Source organism: Idiotropiscis lumnitzeri, chromosome 10, assembly GCF_059441095.1.
Source record: "Idiotropiscis lumnitzeri isolate Australia: NSW breed Sydney's pygmy pipehorse chromosome 10, RoL_Ilum_1.0, whole genome shotgun sequence".
NCBI classification, from domain to species: domain Eukaryota; kingdom Metazoa; phylum Chordata; class Actinopteri; order Syngnathiformes; family Syngnathidae; genus Idiotropiscis; species Idiotropiscis lumnitzeri.
In genome coordinates, this window is record NC_142400.1 from 18,302,471 (window position 1) to 18,329,870 (window position 27,400).

Here is a 27,400-nt window from a genome sequence, read left to right on the forward strand (position 1 = left end):
GTGGTGGTATCAACCATATGTTGTTTTCATATGACTGTCAAGCTGCATTTAAGTAAACTTTTGAAGTTTGACAATGTATTGTGCAAGCACCAGTTGGCTTAATCGTATTTAAGAATATATGCTGTATTATCAATGATTGTAATCTCTCCACCTGGATGGCAATGTAGACCAGTTTTTGATGATTTAGTAGGAAAAGTTTGATCAGCTTGCCAGAACGTTTGAGTCATGTGACATATAACTTGTATGGCTCAGGTGGTAGAACGTGTTGCCCAGTGACCAAAGGGCCATCTCTTCAAATAACAGTGTCCCTTGCCGAAGTCTTGTTTGGCAAGGCACAACACCCCGAGTATGTTATTATTAAATCACACCAGAATGTATATCTCACTGTTATGGCCTATATTACAACACATTTTTTCTGGGTATAAGGGTTTAAACAATAATATAAAAGCTTGAAAACTGCCAGTTTAAATTAAGAGCTTTGTAAACAGAGCCGGCTTAAAATACTACCTCATATATACAAAATACTAAGTCATTCCCATAATTGCAGTTTCTATGAAAGGCTGATGGGAAAAAATTTTTTGAATCAGTTTTATTCACAAAAATCCACCAAAATGTATTTGCACAAAACAAAGACCATGAACATTACGGCTCATTGCCCCCCAAATCTCCGTTCCCTCAATATGGGTGCATTCGTAAATACGTCCAGAGTGCACGGCTTCATTCAGTCTGTTCGGAATCGGAGAACTTTGTTCAATGCTCTTCTGTTATTTCTTGAATTTATTAAGCGATAGAAGTGTTTAGAAGGATGGGAATGCTGCGAGGGGGGTTGTAATTGCCATATAGAGTTGTAAATCAACAATAAAAATAATCAAATATGTATGTATGTATAAAGGCTTAGAGCATGGAAACACCAAACTGCAAAGATGTCATCAACCTTAAATTGTGGCTCAGGCATATTTGGACGTATGTTATGCATAAAACTGGAAAAATTGTATTATGATGGCAGGGACCTTTAAGGAATCTGGTGGAAACTGTTTTTTTTTCTGTTTGAAACAATCTCTTATGTTCTGATTTTGTTTACGTGTCTCTTATGTGGTCAATATGTGCATTGAAATGTGTCTTTGAACAGTTTGGAAACAAGGAATGAGCCTCAAAATTGTATCACAGAGCATTTAGCACTAATTACAGTTTACATGCCATAGTATTCATTTGTGCAAACAAAATGGTCTCTGGCTGCGTCTCAGCAGGAACTAAATATGCTGTTGTATCCTTTTTGTACCTCATGGTGTAGTTTTGAGTACTGGTACATTTTGCATTGCTTATTTTTAAGAACAAACGTAAATGTGATGAAGCACAGACACCCAGAATCCTATTCCAATTGAGGTTGGATGTACCTCACAGAGTGTTGTGAGTCATAAAAGGAGGTTTGATGCAAAATATGGAAGATATGATTAGTCAATGGATTTGATACCTGGACCTGAACATCAGGCACTTGTGAGATTTGATTTCTCATATGTGTAACCAGAGACACTCTTCTTGCTGTGGGCCTCAAAGGAGGCCAAGCATCCCCATATCCAATCGTCCGACATTTGAGCTCCAAGATGCGTCCACCACAAATGCTCTCTCATATCATGCATGTGTAAATGAACATGATAACTACCTCTGTTGTCATCAAGATCATGCCACTCTATTGGCCAGGCTTTTCCAATGTATTCTTGCAGTTTAGACAGTTAAGGCTGAAACATTTTGATGACTACCTCATCACCCCTCCAGAGGGCAACATAGAAAAACATATTTGACCATGTTGAAGCCGGTTGGATATAGAAAAGGGGCAGTTGTTTATTTACTTTAGTCTTTGTACTAGTCTGGCACCAGATCCAGACCCTGTGAGCATTTGCTTAACTAGTGGGATCCATTCCCGGGTCTGTCTGAAGCTGGTCTGGGGCGAATCTACAGTGCTGTGCCATGTGCACCCCAAGGTCATTACTGTCTGTGAACCATCTGCTTGAAAATATCTGCCCCTGATTTATTATTATTATTTTTTTTTTAAAGAGATCTGCCCCAATCCACTCTGCTGACAACAAAAAACTGTGTTAGTACCTGGCAGGCTGTGTATGAACTAGGGGTCGCACATTTTTTAAGTCAACACTAATGTAATCAAGTCAACTTTGACGAATGACATCATTGATGTAAACATTTTCCGGACAATACTATATTTAAAAAAAAAAAACTCACAGGTAGCTAATGCTCTGCAATAATCCAAACCAAACGACAATGGACATCTCATACACGCATACATTTGCACAGAACATACACGTTCAAACACAAGTTGTCAGGCGATGGTATTTTGCAGATACCGTTAGTGGCAAACGGTGGAGCATGTTGGCGGTGGATGTTCTTGAATCAGAGTCTCATGGTCGTGAAGTCAACTTGTCTTCTCGTTCTTAGTATGGAAAAACTCTAGTCTAGTCTACACTAGTCTTGAGAGTCAAACTGCGCATGTTTGTCTTATCTCAACCAAAGAGGTGATTGTGCAGTTAGTCCATAAATGTGACATTTGGATTAGAGCAAGCACTGTGGTCTCTTTTCAAAGATTAACACCACTGTCTGTGCTAACCTTATTCCTATCAATGATCCTTTGATCTATTTTACAGAATGTTGAGACATGGGAGGCCTAATACATGAATAATGAGCCCTGCTCTGATTTCTGCGTCAATGGAATGCCGCGTGATGATTAAGGGTTATCTCTGGCCGGGCTAATATCGCGGGCAATCTGGATCAGTTCTTTCTCCCAGCGGGAGCCGAGTGAGAATTGCTTTCCCAAGACAGCAAGGGAGCACTAATTGGCCGTTGCCCTGTCATAGTGATTATGTGTGGCCCACGTTGTGGCCTGTTGTGACTGGGGGAGCCATGGCTTAATCTTCATTTAATAAGAACGCTCCTTATTAGCAGACAGGAGCTAGTTAGAAGGCCTCAAAAGTATCCCGTCTTGTCAGGTCAGTTTGGATCCGGTTACGGACCGTCCCAGTGTGGCTCCTTGCCCTTTTTATCACCACCACACCTTGAAAGATTGCTAGGTTTTAAAATGGGTGGTTAATATAAAGATCTCTGCACAAAACAGAATCAACAAATATGTCCCCATACTTCATACAAATAATGTAGTTCTTTGTGCCTTGCTCTTGGGTTACCTCAAAAGCAATCAGGATACATCTCTCCAACTGTTGCAATGTATTTTGTCCAAAGCACGACGCAAATTGTGACCGTCTGGTTCCAATGTTTAAGTCAGTACAAGTGACTTTGTTTTCTTGTAGAACCTCTCATTAACATTGTATAAAGTGCCCCTGCTGCTATACCTATTTAAATACTAGTCTGGTCTGATTTTGACATACATTGTCTCCCGAAATGTTATATGAAATACCCCATGATGCTGGTTGCTTTATACTGTATGGAGCGCCCATCACCATACCACACGCATGAGCCATAAACGTGGATGTTTTTCAAAGATTTAGGGGAGGAGGGATGGAAAGTGGGAGTTGAAAGGGTTAGCAATGCTCTTGGCACCTAACTCTAGAATATTGTCATCTGGTCATTTCAAGGCAGATGACAGAGGATGGTTGTCTGTTTTTTTGTTCCACATTCTTCACACTCCTGCTGAGTTATGGTTCTGCTAAACTGCCTTTTGAAGACGCATGTAGGCAAACAAGATTATACTTTGCAATAAATCTAATGTTGGTAGTTATGTTTTGGACAGATGCTAAATCCTGATTATGTTGGACGACTGATTTTGTCACCTGTGAACTCGAGGATCATATTGTCATCGTGTCTGCGCTTAAAAGGGAAGTCAACCCCAAATTTTCTTAACAAGAATATGTTCAATGCAGACCCACAAGTAGGAACATGGCATTGTGATTAATATTGTGTTTGCGGAATATGAGTTAAGCACTAAAAACATGATCACGATCCATCATGGCTCAGCTTCCAAAAACAGATGAGCTGTATTGGTCATTAACTGAGCTCTGAGCAACTGTGATGTCATTTTTAGTCGACAGAAGTAACAAAATGGCTAAAAACTGGTGGATTTTGCCGTTTGTGTTGACTACTGAAGGCGCAGAAAACATTTTATTGCAAAGAATTTTTTGGGGTTGACTTCCTCCTTAAGTAAATTCTTTATGCGGCTTTCTTACGTTACGCACAAGATATGGCAATTCTCCCGTCCAGGGTTCAGTGAAGTCTGAGGGTGGTCCTAATTTCCGGATCGTGGAGTTTTAATGAAACATGAGAATTCCTTGGATATCCATTTTGAAAATACGGCACACTTTGATTGTGAAATAAACTTACGTCATGGATAGTTATCGCCAGATTGTGTGCACTGCTCATCTTAAGGCAATTTTGTTGGAGCATGTGTTTTTGTATTCACTTTTTAATAAATCCTACAATTTCCGATTTACATCCCATTATTATGATGACAGGATTGTTTGTGATCAGCGACTGCAAGTTCCATCAGTATGTGAAAATGCTTTTTTTTTTTTTAAACCATTCAATACAAAATAATGTCAACATTCAGCCATCATCGTAGGGTCACATAAACAGCAGTGAGCGTATATGGGACAGATGCCATTAACACCCCCATGTTATATGCAAACAAAGTAGCAAAAAACCCATCTAGAGAAGAAGACACCAAGAACTACACTGAACAAGTAGAATGTTTCCCATGATCCCATGTGCCACAAATGGGAGCTATTTCCCCCTGCTGAGCAGTATATGGGCTGATATTACCCATGACATGTTTAAGGCTGTGAAGCGGACCTTGGAGACTATTCCACTTGATGGACAGTTTAAGATGCTTTTTACACCCTGTAACACATATGTCAAACTCAAGCCTGCCGGGCAAATTCTGCCCTCCACATCACATGTTCAGCGAGACCTGGAAGCTACATTTTTATGATTTTAAAGACAGTTATATGCCACTTTTTACAGGGGCATATTCCAATTCCCACAATACAGCTCTATATCTGTTATACACTAAAAGTAAAGATTCTTAACTCTAATTCAATGCTGTGATGTTACTAGAGGAGAGGTTCAGCCATATGCTATTATTTAGTGTAACCCCCCCAAAATCTCTCTCTCTCTCTCTCTCACTATGTGTATATATATATATATATATATATATATATATATATCAGTGATGATTTGTTTTTCCAAAATGCCTCAATAATTTATACACTATCTTACCGCGGCAATAGTTTGAATTTTTGTTTCTTTAACATAGTCCTGCCTGGTTTTAATGATAAAATTAATAGCAAAAGTGGAAGTGATAAGTAGTGTTTTGATGAAGTTTTCTGATGATAAAAAACAATTCTGAAAATGTTGTACAAATTGAAAATGCTGATGCACACAAAAATGATTTTATTATGAAACATGTTTGGCCAATATGCCTGTGTAGTTGTAACTGTTGCTCAAGTAGCATAATCAAGACTGAGTTATGTAATCATTTGATAACCAAACATTACATGAACAAGAGATTTAAAAAAAAAAAGTCTCATCCAATAACTGAAAGTCTCCACTAATTCGTAACAAAGGACTAAACGTGAATAAATTAGTTCAGGAACAAAGGCAGATAGTTTGAAATAGAACATTGACCGCTTAATGGCATTTGAACTAAATTTAATTGGGACACTTTGGATCAACTTTAAAGACGGTACTCTCCACCACCAAATAAGGAAATATCTTGGGAACAATGGTTTTGTATTGCTCCCGTGGAATTCCAGAAACTTGTAGAATCATTGCAAAAGCTGTTCTGGCCGCTTGCTCTAATTTGTCACCCGACTGTATATCGATATAACCCTTGTTTTAAATAGGCCCGGTGTCAGGGTTTTTTCACCTCATATTTAGATAACCCAAGCTCGTCAGAGGCTGCCAGACCTCCACTACAGTGCTGCTGACAATTCTCCAGTCTGCCACAAAACTTTCATCATATCCCACACCATACAGATGAGGAATCATGTGCATACATTCTCAAACAGACTGTGAGAAACAAGTAAAAGTCACTAAGAAACGATAAAATCGACCTCACAGGCAGAATAAGTCACCACATTAGCGGCACGTTTTCTTGGTCTTGTTTCCACTCCTTTCCTGTCTCCGATAGGAATTACAGTACACTGGCTTGCTTCTTACATTTCACTCAGCGAGGCTGCCTGGGGAACAAACATGCATGTCATGGAGGAGGATGTGGCGCACATAGCTGAGAGCAGCTCTGCATGCTGTCTGCTTCCAGTGATCTGGCTGGAGGAGGAAAGAAGGAAATCTGAACAAGGGTGCCCGAAAACATCTGGTGCACAGTTGCAGCAACTCAGACTCAGGCACCAGAAGCGCATTCTCAGCTTTCCTCCTCTTTCCACCCTCCTTCGCTGTCTATCTCTATATGTGGCCGTCAGTTTTATAGAGACATTACAGCTTTTAATTACATCTAGTGATTCAGAACGAGACTTTGGCTTTTGACCCAATCTTGTCCGTGAGCAATGAGCCAGGGTGGAGGCTTTGAGACACGACAAAGTGACAAGTACAGACCTGCTCCCGTTGGTTATATGCTCATCTTTGGGATTTTCTCGCTTTTTTAAGTGTGTGTGTGCGCGTGGTGGGTCAACAACACAGTAACAAAAACAGGGGGCAACTAAAAGTCGACAATTTATGGTGGTAAGTAGAGAGCACGCAGCAGAGCCCTTCACTCCCACCATCTGTAAAGCTGAACACTAAGGTGATGTCACACATGAGCAATGTAAGCTTTAAAGAGTGACTTTTACTGGCTTTCTGATGACAAACCTCAAGGGCCAACCTGTATCCATGAGGTTGTTGGAGATGATAAACTTCCTCTGTTTGACTTGGAAGAAACGTCCCTTTGTTTTGGTGCCAGTGACCACAAAAATGAGATTTGTACTCTAAGAATCGGGGATGAACTCAGAGAGCCTAAAGATTGCCAAGACCAATGTAAAACTAAAACAAAAACATGTCTTTATTTATTTATATATGTATTTATTTATTGTGAAAAAGATTAGACAAATCAACGAGCTTCTTGCTTGACCCATGGGGTACCTTTCCATAAGTACAAGCTGCAGTCAAAGATTTTGGTAAATTGAGGAGAGCAAATGCTTAAAACACAGCCATATTACTACCTTAAAATATTGGTGATAAATGGAAACACAGCACATTATTTGGCTAACACGCCCGCCTCGCAGCCAAAGGTTCTCTGTTAAATTTTCATATTGCACATTTCTGCGTGGCGTTATCAATGTACTTGTATTTGATTTCCTCTGGGTAATCGGATTTCCTACCACTTTTTAAAAACATGCATTTCAGGTTAACTGAAGATTTTAAATTGATCGTGTTTTTTTTTTTTTTTTTTTCTTTCAAAAACTCTTTCCCACAAATTAATGTGATCTGTATCCAGAGCAACATACTTGGGGGGGAAATATCTCAAGGAGGGGAGGTAAGTAAATAGTTAATTTGGTTGCACAAGGGTCAGCAACTTCTCAACAATAATAATAACTGTTGGTGTGGCCTTCAGAATTAAATTATTTACAAAAAAAGAGCAGATCACATTATACCACCAAAACCTTAAAAGCTAATACTTTGTGAGGGACACAAGACTTTTGTCACGTTTGCTGACCTTGTTCAATAAAGTAAGAAGTCCAAAATGAATCCAAGTATTTGAACATTGACACTAATTGCATATTTATTTAACTACTAATTTGCTGTTCGTAGCTGGTTGCTCTCCACTTTAATATGGTTGCAGCCAAGCACCTTTTCTGGTGTTTGGGAATACCACATTAACATAGCAATTAGTGTTGTTTCTTTTCCTGTTCTCTGGCTTGCCGTTGCACGCATAGGCAACTTCTCAACTGTCTTCAGTGTGAACGATGCTAAGAAAAAATGTATCTTACACGGAGGATAGGATTAGTTACTTAAAGGAGAGGATCTACCAACAAGAGGATAATGTTGAGCCACGCCAGCTAGCAAATGCAGCTCGCAAGCTTGTTCCTCAGTGTGGCGCATGTTAATGCCAACTGCCAAGGATTCCCTGCAATTCGCAAGTAACTGCTTAGAGCTTTTTGGTTTGTACTTGTATGTCCCGTCGTTTAAGATCTATGTGTAAGCTAGTTGATAAAACAGATTCTGGGTGGGTCAGGAGCGGCGCAAGGAAAACAACAACGACAAAAAAAATTAAGCGTTGGTGATCACGTGATCGACTTGTCAAGAATCCGTGTCATTGGCCCATAACACATTTTCCCATACGCGTTTGGGAGATTTCAAATATTTTTTTTAATATATTTATGTGTTTCTCTTGCCACTAAACCCCATAGCCCAGACAAATGAAGACTGGAGATTGTTTCACATGTACTATACAGCCTGTACAAGTGTTTGAAATTTCTGCAGATCATTCAATGTCACTGTCGGCTTCTTGCACCCGGCTAGTTTTATTTTGTACGTATTGCTGTATTGTCTCCACTTGATGATGACTGTCTTCTCTGTGTTCCGCTGCTGGTATATGTAATGCCTCAGACGTTCTTCTTTACCCTAATCCTGGCTGATAACTTTGGATAATGCAATCGCTTTGAGGCATTGGAAGCTCTCTGGGTCATGGCTTCTGCTCTAAGACGCAACTACAAAAATGCGACAAAAAGCCTATACTAGAACAATTGAATGTTATTTGGGGTTAATCAGAGGAACTTTAAAATGTATCGCGTGTGTGCGGATTCCCATTTACCATGAATGTGAAATTAATGGAGAAAAATGTTTTGAAATGAGCAACCTTGGTGTCATTTTTTTTTCTTTTTTACAAAAAAACATGGCTTTTGAACAGGGATGTGTGACTTAAGCCAACCATCCATTCATCAGCCAAAGCGTTTGTCTTCACTGGGGTCACGGGCATGCTGGAGCACAGCTGTCATCGAGCAATAGACGGGGTACACTCCGAACTAGACAAACAACCACAATCAGCCACTGTATGTTAAAACAATATGCAATATAATGGCTTCGTATAGCTACCTAAACTGATGGATTGATTCAAGGTGAAGAATGCCAGTGGCCCTTGCATACTCTATTTCATTTCCCTATGACCCTTCGATGAAAAAGCTTGGACACCGCTGTCATTGACACTGGTGGTCCATAGAGGTGGGCAGACTGCATAACTGAATGATAAACAAAATTCAAGACGTAATTTGGTGGTTACTGTCAAGAAAGCACACTCTTCCCGGGCACGACATCCAACCTCTTTAAAATATAAATATCTTATCTTGCTGGGTGGCAAGGTTCAGGTCCGTGATCCCAATAAACCTTGGACATCTCTCTTGGATTAGTGGGATCTTGGATCTCTCATTGATTTGATTCCTTTCACCTTCCTGTGCTGTAACTCTGGCGTACTCAAACCTCCGTAAGGTGAGACCTTGAAATGACCGTTGAAATTGCCCTGGAATCATCCACATCTAAAACCAACAAGAAAATGTCTGCCATATGGCCCAAAGCCCTCTGTTTGTATTTGAGTGAGACGCAAGGGGGATTATTGACAAGAGTTTTGAGAGCCATGTCTGGATAGATGAGCTGAGCAGCAGTGATTCTTGTTGGCCCGTTCCTGTGATCCAATCTGTCGTAGCCACTCAGCTGTCCATCTGCCTGGTGTTTGACAAGTGTTTGATGCAGCGCAGGCCTTAGAGAGGATCAGACCCTTCCTGGACGGGCTTTTCCTTTTACCCTGTGCTGCAGCAGCTCTGGTAATACATCAAACACAGGCTCTCCTTCCTTCCAAAAACTCTGTGAACTATTGATCTATTTTTATCAAACAATATGTGCAGGATCACCAAAGGAGACTGAACAGAGCCTTCCAGAGTTAGTACAACAATCAGAGACAACAAAAATAATCAGCCTGCATGTATTCCCTCATCACCAGCTATCACTGAGCGGTCTCTGCGGGATCCTGATGGCCCGTCTCCGTTTTAGTGCCTAAGCCTGCCCGTCTTAGTTTGGCTCCCCTCTCGTTAAGGTCTGGTCCAGTTTAGGGACAGTTGCGCTCCATGTCCTAACATGTGAGGGATTTCCTCATGAAATCTCCCAGTCGAGAAAAGGAGGGATGAAAGGCCTTGTGCAGAAATTAGAATGAATCCTGCTGGACAATTTCCTCCTGTATTGTGCTCCATTCTGTTACAAGGCCCACGGAAACTAGGGGGATGTAGACCAGGTGGAATTAGAGAAACAATGTGCGCACGCACATGAATGAGCAACACTTTGGCATGAAGGAAAATTCTACGTTGGTGGGAACATCCATGGTGGCTGTTTCACGTCTTTGTCACTATTGCTGTATATTAATTTATTGTTACAAAGACAGTTATAATAAACAGCTGAAGGTAGTAATTTCAGTGGCTATTAGGAAGGCATCATCATTTTTGTCATCCCAAGTCAGTGGTTTTACTATAGTGACATGTAAAATTGGCAAAATACTGTCAGATAACGCCAAATGGCAGGACCTAATCAAAAAGCCACAGTACAGTGGAAGAGTGCATACCATTTATGAAGTAATGAAATCCTAGAATCTAGGACCTAGATGTATTTCAAATAACTTGTTTTTTTAAAACGGTTTAGAATAAGAACATAAATGTCAAAAGTGAGGAAGGGAAATCCTGCATTCCTTTTATACACAAACAAAAAGCCATAGAAGGGAAAATTACTCTTGTCAGGCTAGTTTGGTAATTTTACTCGAAACCCTCTTATGTAACACCCTCAGGTTTGGAATGTAGCACTTTCATACTGTACATTTATATACACATGTAATTACATACATACATATAAATATGTAAATTGTAACAGAACAACCCAAGTCAAGTAGCGTACCCGTGATGAATTAACGGGGATTTTGGTTGCAAAGGGCTCTAGAGCGCGTTTGGAAATAGTGCGCACTGCTTCACTCCGACCTTTTGGAAACTCATAACGTCGTTCAAATGTGCCATTCTGTTATTTGGAGCGGACCAAAAATGGAGTGTCGGTGCACGCTCGAGGCACTCCATTGGGGGACACGGTGCGTCAAGCCGTCCAGATGGAAACAGTTCAAGCACAAGATGCTGATTGGTTTAGAACATAGGCTGTGTTCGGAAATTAATGAGAAGGGAGCGCACCGCCGCTCTGAACCCACACACTCTCTCAGTAGTGCACGGGCAGTAAATAAATTGCTAATGTTCATCGTCTCGGTTTTAAACCCCCCCCCCCAAAAAAAAAGTTCCTACTTAGAAAGAAGAAAAAAGCAAGAATACCCGCAAAATAGCAAGGTATAACAGTAATTGATGAAGTTTGGATTACAAACGAAAACCTGCAATATAGTAAAGCATCAATTACCGTATCGAAAAGTAGTGAGGGAACACAGCTTACATTTGATATGATTTTTTTCCCCCTTTCAGGAACGCTTATCGTAGATATGACATTGCAGTTAAATAAAAGCAGGATATTTTACCTGTTCAATATGATTAATGGAATCGGAAAGGAATTGCAATCCACTTTCTCAGTAAAAATATAATTTCAGGAGTCTATTAAATCTAAAATCATTAAGCATATGTGCAAAAAAGGGGTGGGGGGTTAGTGAATTATAAGGGCTTATATATTGGGGTTTAAAATGGAAAATGTATTGCACGCATTCATTTGGATACATTCAAATAACTGTATTTAAAAAAAAATATATATATATATATATATATATGTATTTTTTATACTTTCTCCTCCACCTTGTGAACATGTAATTTGTGCCAAAGTATGTGATGTCTTTTCCTTATTATTTTATTCTCTTGTTTTAGTGATTAAACAATTACTCTGGGATTGCTTGTATTTTATATATCATATAAACTGTAATCTGAATCAGAATCCTCTTCACTAAGGAATTTGTCTGTGGTAGTTGGAGCGGCCATCGTATAACAGCAAACAAACCTTTGAACAAAATATATATATTTAGCACGCAATCACAAATGATGCAATTGAACAATGTAAAATATCCAGGAGTGAGGTAATACTGTTACGTCATCAAATGTGCAGAGGATACAGAGTCATGAGGCAATAAAACGTTTAATAAGATGATCAGGCTCTTCCGTCATATTGATCTAAAGTATAAGAAATCCAAATGGAGTGTTGTAGCGTTCACTGTGTCCTTGAGTAGTGACAGAGTTCACATCTGTACTAACTTTCCAGAGAGAATGATCAATTTGCTACCGTGTGTCCCAGTGTGTTCGCAATCTTTAAATCTGTGGTCACATTGTAACCACTCCCTCGTGTGCTGCTGCTATCTTCAGCTCACTTTGCCTTGACCCCATCTATACAACAATTACAAAATGTTTAGCCCACAAGAGCAACACGCCTTCAGGAGCCTTCCCTTTGATAAGTGCTGAGCTTTATATATTTTTTCTCATCTGAAATGAAACACAACATTAAGCCATTCATTAAAGTCAACTAAGCCTAATTATCCCTCATTTACCCAAGTGCCCGTGCAGCATGAGAGCCACATGTACTTAAGTCCAGATGTGTCGATGAGTCAGTCGAGAGATAGCAAACCACAGCGGGGGCTTCGCTCGTCTCGGGAGTTCTGTGGTTTCCAGGCGCATCAGGCTGAGCGGGCTTGTCGTTAATGGCTGTTCACTGCCTGGCTGCTTACCCTCATCCTACAATTGGCAGTGTGAAATCACTGCTACTTAGCTTACAAAAAATAATGAATTCAAAGTGGAAAATAAGAAAGTAGCTTTACACACTAACCAGCCAGACAGAAAAGAGTAAATATTGAAGGTATTTATTGCTTGGCTGAATTAGAACAACAACAATATCTTATTGGCAAGTCATGGACCCATTCTACTCTTTTTCTCCCTCTGTGTCTGATATTGCACATCAACATGCAATTTACCAATGTCTAAACAACTGCTTGCATTAGAAGCATTTTGATTTGACTTAAATTTGAATGACTCTCCATTCAATCTAAACTTTCTATATTGGACAGTTACTGTGTAGACACTTGTGCAGTAGTCCTACTACAATGTTGTGGAATTAGATTCTTTTTATTATCATTATTATTATTATTAGATGAAAAAACAGGTGTATTTTGAAGAGTAAATCTTGCAGAAAGTAGCTTTAAGCTTTTAAACCTTGCATCGGTTGGTAAGAAACCATCTGGTCCTGTGTGGGGCTCTTGTTAACTTCGTCCAACTGAGTAAGAATTACAATGGGTGACAGCACATGGTGCAGCTGAAGTCAATGTATTTTCTTTTTCAACTTAACTTTCAACTGATGCAATGAAAGACTTACAGACATTCATCATATCAATCAACAAGCTCTGTCTGTTTGTTTGTTGTCGTTAAGACCATATGACATCAGGAAAACAGACGTACTTTTTATATCAGGTCTGCGGGACTTCAGTGCTCACAAAATGATTGTGTCCTCAGTGGGAGCGCTCTCCGCCTCCACCCCTAAGTACTCCAAGTAGGGTTGGTACTCTGAACTGATATTTGGTGACATAGGCACAACCAACAGTCAGTACCCATCCATCTGCTTTCTCAGCCATCGTTTTGACATTAAGGGGCAATAAGTCTACCCATACCTGTTTGGCGCCTCTGATTGGGGGCAACTCCAGAGTGGATGCGTATCCAACCCCTCTCTTGAGTCCAGGCTATGTCTGGAAGTCAGTCCGACTGTCTAGTCTGAGCCTTTGAAAAAAAAAAAAAAAAAGACCTGTACGTGCGTCGCATGCATGTTGAACTTGATCTCTGATGGTTGTCGGTTGTGTGCAGCTATCGTTGACTTCTGTTTACATGTCTCAGAAATCGATAGTATGTGGCTATTTGAGCCATGTAAAACAAAAATTCACCCGTGCAAAGGATGAATTTGGCCGTCTGTTTCGAACCAAAAGAAAGCCAAAAGATGTTTAACAATTAGACACCGCTGAGGCTTAGTCATTATTGAATACATATGATATATTACGTCATAAGTAGGTATTATCTTAGTTTTCCTACTGGTTGGCGTGTGTGATGTTATTTTAACTGAAGATCGGGAAAACTTTAATGTATGTTTTATATATTTATCTAAACTATATTATAAGCTCAGTAAGTGATTTAAATATCATGTTTCAGGAAATGAAGTGACATGTAAAGAGTGGTGGAGCCACTATTTTTTTTTTTATTGGTCTATATGAGAAGTTGAAGAAATTTACATACCGTGTCATGTTTCATGAAACAAAGTGATATGTAGGAAATTGTAAAACTACTGATTTGTTTGCAATTGCATTGTTGTAAACAGCACTTGAATTTGGACCGCTACAGTATAGTATATACTATATTTAAGTTTACATCATACTTTTGTGTGACAGAATTATGCTGTCTTGGTAATAGGTTACCACATTGCACATTGAAATCTTAAACGTCAAAATATTAAACCTGTAATTGTAGCCAATAAACTTTCTTTCCTGTTAATTAATGCTTCATTTGCCTTCACGTCAGTATTCTATAATGCATAGCATAACTGACATTGTTTGTTGTTGTGAAGATTAATTGTTGAAAAATATATCTAAAAATACATTAAAAAAGGACCTTGAAAAAAACCTTTGCAAACCAAATCACAATTTAAAAAAGAAATTGCGATTGGATAATTTTCCACAATCATTCAGCTTTACCCGTAAGTGGCTTTTGGGAAGATGAGGAAGCATGCCCCAGTGTTTCCAAGATTAATCATCCGATCAGACAAATCACTGAATTACAGCTTTCCTTGTCCAGTTGGAAACGATATTTCCAATGAATCTGTTAAGGACAGTAGAAATATGTAAGGGAAAACATAGAAGAAAACTTTCAGAGTCTCCGATCATAATAATACTTATTAAGCCACCTTTATACTCTGGAGCCAGTGGTGGTAACCCAAACAGCACAAGGGATCTGTTAACATATTGTGAAAGGCAGTAAAGTGTCATGTTAAACTTTGAGCAGACTGATGGATACTTTAATGTGCAGGGTCATCCTCTGTTCTTTGGCCCTAGTGGACCATTTGCGGCTGATTCTTGCTGCTATGACAGACTCTCTCAGAGGGGGAAAAAACATGCTGTCTGTACTGACTATTGGCCATATTAATCACCTTGTCATTCATGCATGTTTAGCTGGGACTTTTCCGCTTAGAGATGTTAATCTCCAAGTCGCTTTTCACTTTAACTTATTGTCAGTAAGAAAGAGCATCAAAGAGCGAATGGGTGAACTAAAATGCATTAATCCCTCCGCATATCCTGCACCAGGTTTTAGATGAGAAAATAATGACCAAACTAATCCTAACATTAGCTTTTTGAATTGGAATGTGTATGTTTTAAATCATTTGAGCCCAGCAGTACTGTGATAGGAAGCAGAACATGGGAGGGGGAAGAGAAGCACAAAGTGTAAGAGTGAATGAAAGAGTGCGATACACAGTAACCTTGTTAGAGCTCAGTGACACTGTGCAGAAAACCTCTTGTCAGTTGGTTGGCAAGATGAGCGTTCTTGTAAATGATTGTTCTCCATGTCATTTCTTTTTCCCAGCATTTGTTTGCATCAGTAATTCTAAAATATTGCACTTTTCCTGCATTTTTATCTGGAAATAATATCCAACTCTGAAATGAAGCAAAACTTTGAACCTTACTTGAGCGTTTGGGCCAAGCTTTGGACTCCGTCTTATTGAACTTTTGCTCACCTGATGTCATCCGGCCGAGTACCACCTATAAATCAGATGAAACATTTGGAGATGCATCAGTGTACAGAATATGTAACCTTTTTCCAGACAGCTGCGAGTGTGTAAGTAAAGAGAGCTCCTTTTTCCTTCACAGCGTGACAAATGTATGTGTGAGGAGGCCCTTAATGGCTGATAATCCAATTCCTCCCACTGAAATCAAATCTCACTGGCGCCAGCAGTTTTCTCTTTCCCCTCACAAACGATGGCCTGCACTACGGCCTGCTTATGCAAGAGATGAGCCTCTCAATATGAATTTACCTTCCTTATGTCCACTACTTCAAATTTGTTGATTGACAGCATGCCAACTCCTCCCTTAGTGCTGTGAAGTATATTAATTAGCGGGCTGCACTGAGAGGAGCACTTGGGTAAGAGAAGGGGATGTTTTTTTATCTATTTATTTTTTTAACAGCAGAATCGGATCCCATTTACCGTATGTCTTAATGCCTTCTTGAGTTCAGTCATCGATTTCTCTCAAACCACAAGCAATAGAGGTAAGATTAGGCCTTTGACTTATGCAGTACTGCCAGCGCTGTTAGTGGATGAAATCATTTGGACTCTGCCTACAGTCAGTGCATTTCTATTTGTTCACAGTTGAAGAGTAATATTAGTAATATTTATTGGAAAATTCAGGAAGTCTGAAATACAATGTAGACTTATTTAACCATGAACGATGAAATGAAACTGAAGTTCATCAAAAATGTATCACTGTCAAATGTAAACGTAACGTCTGTCATTCACAATTTACGATTTATTTCTGTGCATGATGAGGAGTTAAATGGCAGAGATTTCATAATTCATAAATATTATTCAAAGCTGGTTAGTTTCCCAATAACATCTGTAAAAAAGACCATAATTTCCGGACTACAAAACACACACCTGATCAAAAGCCACAAGAGCTAACTGCATACATAAAAATAGATTATTAGCTGCTTCAGATGAATAGCCGTAGGTCTCAATGTTATTAAATGGGGTATTATCTATATTATAAACACCGCAAGATGCTTTTACCCCCAAAACAACTCAAAATCTTTCTTAGACTCTTGTTGTCGTATTAGGCAAATTCACAGAAGTGCTCGTACCGGAGTGGCACTGTAGAGATGGCTGTATTTATTGCACTTCATCCCTTTGCTCAGTTAGTCATTTATTGTGCTTATTTTGGCTCTCAATTGATTCTTTACACAGGTGCGTGTTTCATTTCCGTGTTTCTCTCTCTCTCTCTCTCGCTGAGTTGCACACACCATTACAGAATTACAAGATTTAATTCTGCTCTGAGTGTAAATATGATTCGTTGATCAGTATGTCCCTTTTTTAACATCACTAGTCCTCCATCATCTGTTCCAAGAATGGCCATCCATCCAGGATGGACGGACAGACGGACCATTCCATCCCTGGCACAAAATGCTCATTGCTATTTCTCTTGATTATTGCCGAGAGCCTTGGAAGGGGGCAAAAAAAGCTGAATATTTTTCCAAAGTACTTCTGAAGTTCATACAGATGACACAGGAGCTTACACTCAGTGGGATACAAGGAATTACAGGCATGTGTTTGTTTCAAACACGCACAGACCAAGGCACATGAACATAAAAGAATTCCACGAAAGGTCGTTTCTGACAGCAATAAACAACCGTCCCACCGCAAGCTCTGCTTCTGATTTTGAATACAAAACATTTTGATTTGTACTTGAGATATTTTTTTGTTGTTTATTTGTTTGATTTACATTCATTTCCAGCTCAAATACAAATGTCAAGCTGGCAGAAAAAGATTGTATCTGTAAAGGAAAACTAAACATTGGTGAGTTATGCTTCTGCTGTGGTGTGTAAGTGCAGCCAGAACGGAAATAAATAGCATGTGAGGGATCATTATATTCTGATAAAAGCGGTTCTCCTTTCATTCAATCCTTCATGTTCCACTGACAATGTAAAAAAACAAAGCCGGCAAATGGTTTTAAACTTTTTTTGCCTCCTATAATAAAACTCATCTTTACATTCCACCAGATTTATAAATATGTTCTAACATTTCAATGGAATGATCAAGTTGAGTAAATAATTAGTTTCCAGGAAAATGAATGAGCCTCTTCTATTACTTTAGATTCTAAAGTAATTAATTAAACACGGGATGCATGGTGCCTTGAGGAAAAACTAAACAGGGTTCTTGGATTATCACTTGATTGTGACAAAATCTGGAGGAAGAGTTTTATGTGGGGATTGATTGCCCTCTAGCTGCCAACAATGAGAAGTTTGAGTTTAACAGGCTGCCTCATATGCTTGTATATTGTGTTTGTCACTTTGGAGAGTTTGGGCCAATAAATATAGCACAATAATATGATGTAATTAGTATAATCTGACCTGATTAACCGTATGAATACAAATGGATGTAAGGTTAAACTTGATGACAGTGAAATTTCAAAGATAACCTTATAGAGTGCATTTGCTTTCATAGCTTCCTCTTATATGAATTATTTTTTTAATTCCTTGTAAAAGTTTTATTTCAATTGTTATGGATCTGTGAACTTGATAAGGACTAATATTCTATAATGGCTGAGAAATAAATCAATACAGAATAGCAAACTAAACAAGCAGTAGTGTTTAGAAAACAAACTTTTTAAAGCTGGGAAATGGTGTAATTTCTCAATGTTTGTATGAAATGATTTGCACATGACAGATCTGGAAGGCAGAAGCTTGATGTGCATATTAAACACAAGTATAAACACGTAACGCTTCATCGTAGAAGTTCCCAACCCGAACACGAGAAGTATTTTTTAACTCTCGTCTTTATTTACATTTCCAACAGTTGCTGTAAATGCTTGAATGTAACCTCGTGTCCAAGGAATCGAGCTTTCCGTGTTACAGGAGTTTAATGGCGCACCAGTTTCTTTATAGCTGTCAAATATAATTTACGTTGAGTTGATTCACTGAAAGTGTTGTTTATCAGGCACCTAGCAACGCTGTTTTGAATGAAAATTGCCTATTTAAAAGGCTAGGAAAACTCTGCCATAAGCCAAATGTCTTTCAGGTCCAGGTTTGCTTTAACAAACATTCTCGTGCTGTAAGCTGTGCTAAAAATCTAAAGTGGCATCAGTTAAGCAAGTGTACAAAGTTTTCCGCTCGCATTCTTCCATGTCAGGGCAAACGATTGCGATGGAAGTGATGTGAAAGTTGTTCTCACAGGGTAAGCTGTGTGTGAGAAGCTTTATGGCCGTGGCTTAAATTGGCAATGTGGCTCAAAATAACCAATTGGGATTAATTGCAGGAAATAGCTCTGAGATGGTTTGATGTTTGCATGCATCTGTATTATTCATCGAGAGAGCCTATTAGCAGAGCAATATCTCGCCTTCTCATGCGTGTCAGCTTAAACAAGTGCAAGTTTTACTCCAGGAACGGGCACGGGGTGTGTTCTTGGGGTGCTTTAAAGGCCAAGTGCAAGCACATATGAGAAGGCAATTACAGATAATGCCATTTTACACACACTTACCTATTTTTTTGTGAGAAAGAGTTGAACAAGTGCAATAATGAGAGCCAGAAGCTATTGAAATTGTTCCAAAAACGTATTTATTTTTCTCTAGCATCCCTCCCACACCCCTACCGACTCCCACAAGAACCATGGCGAGGAGTGTGCTATGTTTTCGACATCAGGACCAGCTTTGGTCTCATCATCCAAGTCTCCCCCCCAACCCATTAGACTTTCTTTTACCTTAAATTCCCTCACACTCACTCTGTCTTCCATAAATCTCTCTCACGCACACACATACACCTCGTTATCTTATTTGTGGCCTTGGCAGTCAGATTGTTGCCTTGCGGTTTAGTAGCCAGCGTTTTCCCTGTCACAGAGAGTTGAGGGTGCAAAACCTTCACCACACATGCTTCCATGAGACCAGCATGTCAGTTTCCAGCATGTCTTGTCCCTGCGGGAAAACCTGGGACGGATTAACCTCGGGCTGAGGGACGAAGTTGGGAAGAGTTGAGTTTCACAAGTTTCGGCACTTCTCTCCCCTCTGTTCCATTGGCACGGGAAAGTGTAGGGGTGAACGCGTAGTTCAAACCTCATGTTCAGACCCGTTTATTGGACCTTCCAACATATACGACTGACTCGTTTTGTGTTTCATGTGTATTTGGTATCATGTCATAGTGAGGAGAAAACTTTTCAAAAGACTCCATGGAAAGTCTTTGAAACGGCAAGCGCTGTGAATCTTGGCAGATGATCGGAAAAAGTCAGGTCCACAAATTGGCTTGTCCTGCTGAATGTACTGCCTGCTTGATAAGCACAAGTAACACAAATGTCAGTTTGGAGAAAAGAGAGATTTTTTGGGGGGTTATATCTAGAAAAACATGCCAGCTGCAGCCCATGTAGTCAACAGACGTTGGAACTTCACTTTTCAGATTGAAGGCCCACGAGCTTCATGGTAGTTTATGACCATAAAAAAAAAGAATGGAGCTGATTTATGAGCTAACATTTTTTCCTCCTTTTTTCCACAGGAGGCTCAGGGAAGCATCGATCCAAAGAATCAAAGAAGAAGGGCAAGCAGAGGCTGCGATTTTGGGCCCAGAACCAGCACAGCGACCACTTGGCCTCTGCACGATCCAGCCAGTGAGGACTGAGAAGATGATGGACTCACCGTTGAACAAAGAACCTACGCAAAGCTGCTAGCTGCAACCATGCTCTGACTGACAAACATCACGAAACACCGTCAACCTTGCCTGCGTCTTAGACCTCCGATAACATACTACACCCCACCGACCAGAACATCACCACAATTCATAAATCTGTCACTGAAAAGTGTTTGTCCACTCTACGATATCAGTACCAACACACTCAAAACCTACTTCACGAACCTGCCTCTTGCTACTTCCTCTAGGCTGCGCTGTTCAGCTAGTTGACTCAATTCCTGCAATTCCACCCCACGCCTTGCCTTGTGGACCTTTACAGTTGACATTTCTGAACTCATTTCCCCTCAATAACAATGTCATTAACTGTCTAGGGTGATAAAGATGGAGTGGGCAACCAGAGACCGGAAAGGCGGGCAAGCCAAATAGAGAGAGGTGTAAAAGAAAGGTGGGGAGACCTTAGCCAAACTGTATTATCAAGGGGGGCATTGGTAAGGGGGGTTCATTAAACAGCTCCCAAAGAGGAGCGCAAACTAGGAAGCAGGGCAAAAGATAGAGGATGAAAAAGAGATACGAGACTGGGCTGAGGAAAGTGAGGTTGACGGCCAAGAAGATGGCACCTTGAGCTGAAAGAGACTGTTTTTCTTTTTTTTAAATTTGTTTTGTTTCTATATTTATGTCAAAGCTACCCTCACCTTTCTGTCTGAATGGATATGGACTGTTCCCACGTGTGGCCTTTATGTTGTGTACATTTTTGAGAGTAATATTAAATAAATTACCATGCATAGTTGCAAAGTATTTGAATTCTCAGCACAAACTGTTTACGTTCAGTCCGCTGTATGCTCTAACTGTATAGTGTGCATAAGAAAGAAAGAAAACTAAGAAGTTTAGTTGTTTGACTAGCATGACAGAGACACACATGTACATAGTTTATCTAATTATGAAGGCTTATTGCTGTATTTTCAGTCTTGACTTGTTCATCATTCTAAATGTAGAGATAAAAGGCTGTAATACCAAGCTGCAGATTAAAATGATTAAAAACAATAACATAGCCATCAAATAGCTATTTCATTTATATGGTAGGTATATATTTGATTTATTTATTGATTCTATTTGTACTTTTTTTGTTTCAACGACAATTTCTTTTTGCATCATACTGTTACTCTTATATGCTTTAATATTTTTGGGGGGAGTTTGACATAATGTGCATATCGGCAAGAATTTCTGTTGTAATGTCATGCATTGCTTAGTGTTGTATTCCATCCATTCAACCACATCTACTGATTTCACTGTTTCAAAGAATAAGCAAAAATGACATATACAACTCTGCTTTGATATATTCTGAGTTTTAACAATTAGACGCCAGCAAATGTATGGTCATAGGACTGCATATGTGTACATTGTGTTTTATTAAACATTTCATGTGACTGTATGAAAATTGTTTGTCATTGTCTAGATTACTAATATATGAAGTTGCACTCACTTTCACTATCATTTGATTTCAAAAACATTTGTGGAATTCATCATGTCGCGCCAGTGCAGTATGAAGCCAAAGTTTTTTATCAGGACAATCTGGTCTAAATTGTGTAAGAGTATTGTGAACATTCAGTATTACACAATCATGTTTTTAAATTTTCAAGCAGAACATTTGAGCACCTTCATGGGCTGCGTAGTGCACTGAATAAAGGATTATAATAGTCAACAGAAAATTGCAATCAGAGACATGACAAACTTGCATATCAGGTTTTTGAGATATTAAAAAAAACAATAAATAAATAAAGTTTGAGCTCTAAAAGCTTGGGCAATATGGATTTTACCGTGAGTTGTAATGTTGCTAAACCCAAGCCTTAATTCAGAAATATTAAGAAACATGGTAATATATTACACATTGTCAATATGATGAAAACCGTATTTGCTAGAGAAGATCAAGGGCATATTCAGAATCAGTGCTAAACAATTAGCTTGCTTTGTAAAACCAAAAAATAAACAAATAAATGATGACCAGTGTTATGGTTCTCATATTATCATATAAATGAATAAATCTAATGTAAAAGTGAAATCATTATCAGACACTAATGCCGGTAGCAGTGTTTGTTAAGGCTAAGCGATCACCACTCGGCAGCTGCCCTTTAACATGATTGTACTTGGCAGCTTCAAAGCGACTCTTTTGCTTTGAAACTTCGGCAAGTCGAGCATTCACGTGATTGGCTGAGAAACATGTCGTGAGGGTTGTTAACAAATTTACTAACTCTACCGCGGGGGCATAATTGCAGAACAGTTTACTCAAAGACGTCTTCATATATAACAAAAATTTTTACCAGGTTGTTTATTTTGATGGCAAGAACCAACTGTTTATATACAACCATTAAAAAAGTGAACGTTTCAAATGAACCTTTTAAAATCTACACTGTGTAGTAGTGCAGTATTTACCTTTGAGAACTTCACAACATCCACAGAAGCCAAGAATAATCTGGAGAAGGTAGGTGTATAATTGTCAGAATTTACCTTGAACCAAGAGAAAACTTTCGTGAATTTAATACAGAAGCTTCACAACAAGGTACGAAAACTGATACATTTCAAGGGCTATTTTGTTTGCATTCAGTCAAATTATGTCGTACCAATAGGATGGTGCATCACAGTGCTGCTTGTTAATGACCCTAAACATACTCTGAAAGCAATTTGAGGCTTTTTTTTCAGGCAAATCGTTTGGACTAGGAAATATTATTCTTCAATGGCCAAATCAGTGGTCTGATCTCAATCCAATGCTTTTCACATTCTGAAGTCAGCGAGACCCACAGACAAGACCTGAGTGAAAGTGTCTGCAGTGAAGGGCTGCCAAAGTGTCTACTGGGAGGAAAATAAATACCGGTGATGTCCAAAAACTATGGTTATTATGTAAATTTGGTCAATTGACCAAAATAATGCCAGTGTCTGAAAAAAGAGGTACTTTGCAAAAAATAATAATAGTGTAATTGCTGAATGGAAAATAACATTTTTGTCTCCACTTTAATCATAGATTTTGGACCTAACTGTATAGTGTACTTTTCCACCGTTAGCAAAGTACATCAAAGCACTTTTAAAGAGTGAATACATTCTTACAATCATTAATTACACAGCAGCAAGTACCTGATTTATGACAGAAACTGGGAAGAGTGGTACAGCTTCCCAAGAGTGGTCAACCAACCAAGATTACTTCAAGAGTGGGACGACAATTCATCCAGGAAGTCACAAAACAACCGAGTAAAGGATCCAAAGGACTCCAGTCCTCGTTGGTCTCAGTCAAGGTCAGTGTTCATGACTCCACTTCAAGAGAGGTACTGGTCAAAACTGGCGTCCATGGAGGGGTTCCCAGGCAAAAACCACTGCTGTCGCAAAAGAACAAAAGCTTCGGCTCACATTTGCGACAAAGCATCCTGGTTTTCCTAAAGACTTTTGGAGGAATATTCTGAGGACTGTTGAGTCAAAAATGGAACATTTGGGAGAGTGTGCAGTCCGTTACGTGTGGCGTAAAAATGACACAGTATCTAATAAAAAGAACATGATGCCAACAGTAAAGCATGGTGGTGGCAGTGTGATAGTCTGGGGCTGCTTTGTTACCTCAGGACCAGGACAATTTACGGTGACAGTCAAAAAAAATAATTCTGCTGTTTACCACATGATCCTGAAGGAGAACGTCCGGCCATCAGTTTTTTTGCCCTCACACTTGGATCGTGTAGTAGGACAACAATCCAAAACAGCCAACAGGTCCGCCCCAAAAGGGCTCAAAAAGAATAAAATTGACATTTTAAAGTCCAGATTTAAATCCACTTGAGATGGTGTGGTGTGACATTCAGCGGGCAGTTCATGTTAGAATAACCCTCCAATATGGCAGTGTTGAAACTATTCGGCAAAGAAGAGTTGTCCAAAATCCCTCCACATCAGCGTGAAAGACTCATCACCAATTACTGCATACGTTAATTTAGTTATTCCTGCTAAAGGTGGCAGAAGTCGCTATTATGTTGAGGGGACAATTACTTTTTCATATAGGGCCAGTTTGGTTTGTATTGTTTTCCCCTCTTGGTAAATAAAATCATCATTTAGAAACTGCAGTTTATATATCCTTGGGTTGTTTCTTTGTTAAATCAAAATTGGTTTGATGGAACCATTATCAGTGATGAATATGCAAAAAAACACATAAATCAGCAAGGGGGCAATTACTTTTTCACAGCACTGTATACCTGTATATCTATTATACTGCCCCCAGATTGTCATGACCCGTGTCGGTCATGTCAGGTGGTTTTGTTATTATTTGTCACCTTCCTGCCATGTCTTCGTTTTGTTACTTTGTCAGCTGAGTGGGGCGTTTTCCCCTCAGCACTCCGTCCCCACCAGCCACACACCTGTTCCCCGTTACCCTCGCACACCTGACTCCCATCTGCTCCCATAATTACCGGACTATTTAACCACCCCATGCCGACAGCTCAGCGTCGGTGCATTGCCTTCCTTTCCCGACATCGCTGCCCTCGCTTTAGCGATTCTGCACGCCTCTAATATCCTTGCCTCGTTCATGCCCCCAGCTCTTGTCACCTGTCCCGTTTCATATCCCCACTTAGTTCGTTCCCGTCTTGTTTTGTTCTTTGTCCGTGGTTCAGTTTAGTCACGTTTAGTTTGCCTCTGTTATTTTGCACCCTGCTACGTTGGTTATCCTTGTTTTGATTCCCTTAATAAATTCTCTTTAAGTTACCCATTTCCCTGCTTCCTCGCCTTTTGGGTCCACCTCCAACTCGCCTCCCGGCGGATCGTGACACAGATGGCCAAGGTACACACACAATGTCCACGTTCAGGGTTATCAAATAAGTTAGGGTTTCCTGCAAGGGCTGTTATGACCAAATAAATGTATTAAACCCTCATCTTACATATCCATCCATTTTCAACCCCGCTTATCATGTTTAGCAAATGAATAACTAACTTTGAAATCAGAGGCCAGTAAAATCTGTTCGTTCATATATTTTAAAGGGGGATTGGTAGGAAAAAAATGCTTACAATATCTCAGAGTTTTTATAATTAAAGTCAATTTACAATTTTGGTATTTTGGCAAGGAGCCGAAAGTCGATGCACATGATTTGCTTTGGCGGGCTACGTAAAATGATGTGGCGAGCCAGATCTTACCCCTCGGCCTGGAGTTTGACACATGTAATTTAATTGAATCCCAAAGTGTGATGTATGATTAAATGCTATTTAATAGCTTACATTCACTTGAATTACATCATAGCTATGTTTTTTTTAATAAAGTACATTATTATAGATGGAGCGGCATGGTAGATGACTGGTTAGCACGTGCGCCTCACAGTTCAGAAGTGCAGAGTTTGTTTCCTACTGGCCTTTCTGTTTGGAGTTTGCATGTTCTCCCCATGCCTGTGTGAATTTCCTCCCACAGTCCAAAGACATGCAAGGTTGTCAGCGTTGTGAGGGCTACAGGATTCAAATGCAGAAACTAAGAAGTGAAGGTTGGCGGTCAAAACAAAATGTTTATTGGGAAGTCAAGTGTGACGGAGGTGGAGAGGATTCCTGACGGGGTGACAAGCAGGTCACAGGTGTTGGGCTCGAGCAGTGAGGAAAGGCAGGCAGGTAGTAGGTGTTCACGGACGTAGTGGCAGCAACAAAGGATCGGTGGGCAGAAAAGGCAATGTCATATAAAACAAAGTAGGCTCTAAGAAGAATGCAATATGGCTGCAAACTTGGTTACAAGCGAAAAAAATCTGGCGATGTGTTGGTGTCCCAGAGCTTCTTAAATAGCGTCAGTGATTAGGAGGGTTGAATTCAGCTGCTAACAACTCCAACGCACCAAAGCTGAAAAGTTTCCAGGTACATACACACACACCCACACCCACGCAAACACACCCCCACACATACTTGCACAGACCTCAGGGTACTGAGGCAGCACACCTGACAATGGTAGGTTGATTACACACTCTGAATTGCCCCTCGGTGTCCCGGATGGGGGCGGCACGGTGGTCGACTGGTTAGCACGATGGCCTCACAGTGAGAGACAGCATCGGGCGTGGCTTCAATCCCGGCTCCGGCCATCCTGTGTGGAGTTTGCATGTTCTCCCCGTGCCTGCGTGGGTTTCCTCCGGGTACTCCGGTTTCCTCTCACATTCCAAAAACATGCATGACAGGCCGATTCAACACTCTAAATTGCCCCTAGGTATGAGTGTGAGCGCGTATGGTTGTTCGTCTCTGTGTGCCCTGCAATTGGCTGGCAACCAGTTCAGGGTGTCCCCCGCCTACTGCCTGAAGATAGCTGGGATAGGCTCCAGCATCCCCCGCGACCCTAGTGAGGAGAAGCGGTACAGAAGATGGATGGATGTCCCGGATGGTTGTTTGTCTTTGTGTGCCCTGCGATTGTCTGGCGACAAGTCCAGGGTGTACCCTTCCTACTGCCCGAAGATAGCTGGGTTAGGCTCAGAACGCCTGCGACCCTCGTGACGAGAAGCATCTCGGATAACGGATGGATGAATATTATAGACTGCTATTTTTTTTTTTTAATTTTCAAAACAAATGTTTGATTTTAGGGGACTGAAAAAGATTACTGGCCCTTTTATTCATTTCAATAGGAAAATAAATTTGAAATACATGTTTTGAGTTAAGTGTGTGGTCACGGAATGAATTAAAATGAGCCTTTTAAGGAATCACTGTAGGTGAAAATCTGCAACCTTCGTGTTGACAGACAATGATTCTCCCATTGATCTCAAACAGCCCACTTTGTGGCTTTCATGGAAACTTAGGCTGCCCAATATTTAATTTAATATTAGTAACTAAGTATTTGGCTACCAGGACTATGGCATCACTATAAAGACATATAAAAGTAAGAAAATGTATCAAACATTTTTTTGCTGGCATACGTAATTTGTTTTGACTGTGAGTCATTTGACATTTGCTCTAAAAAGAAATAAAGAAAAGGAAATAATTTTTACCAGTTCCTAACACTTCACGGCCCAACAGAAACTGTTGCTTGTGGAAAATTTTCATTTAGCTCTCTGGCCCCAAAAATGCAAAAAATAAGGGAA

The 27,400-nt window shown here is 39.9% G+C and overlaps 1 protein-coding gene across 1 annotated transcript in view; it reads left to right on the forward strand.

Annotated features, from left to right (window-relative positions):
• rspo2 (R-spondin 2) overlaps positions 1–21,725 on the forward strand; it is a 63,118-nt gene extending 41,393 nt beyond the window's left edge. Inside the window, exon 6 of the mRNA XM_088306915.1 lies at positions 20,223–21,725. Within this exon, the coding sequence (XP_088163041.1) occupies positions 20,223–20,338 (116 nt within the window). The 3' untranslated portion in view covers positions 20,339–21,725. The remainder of the gene's footprint in view (positions 1–20,222) is intronic.
• Positions 21,726–27,400: the final 5,675 nt, after the last annotated feature.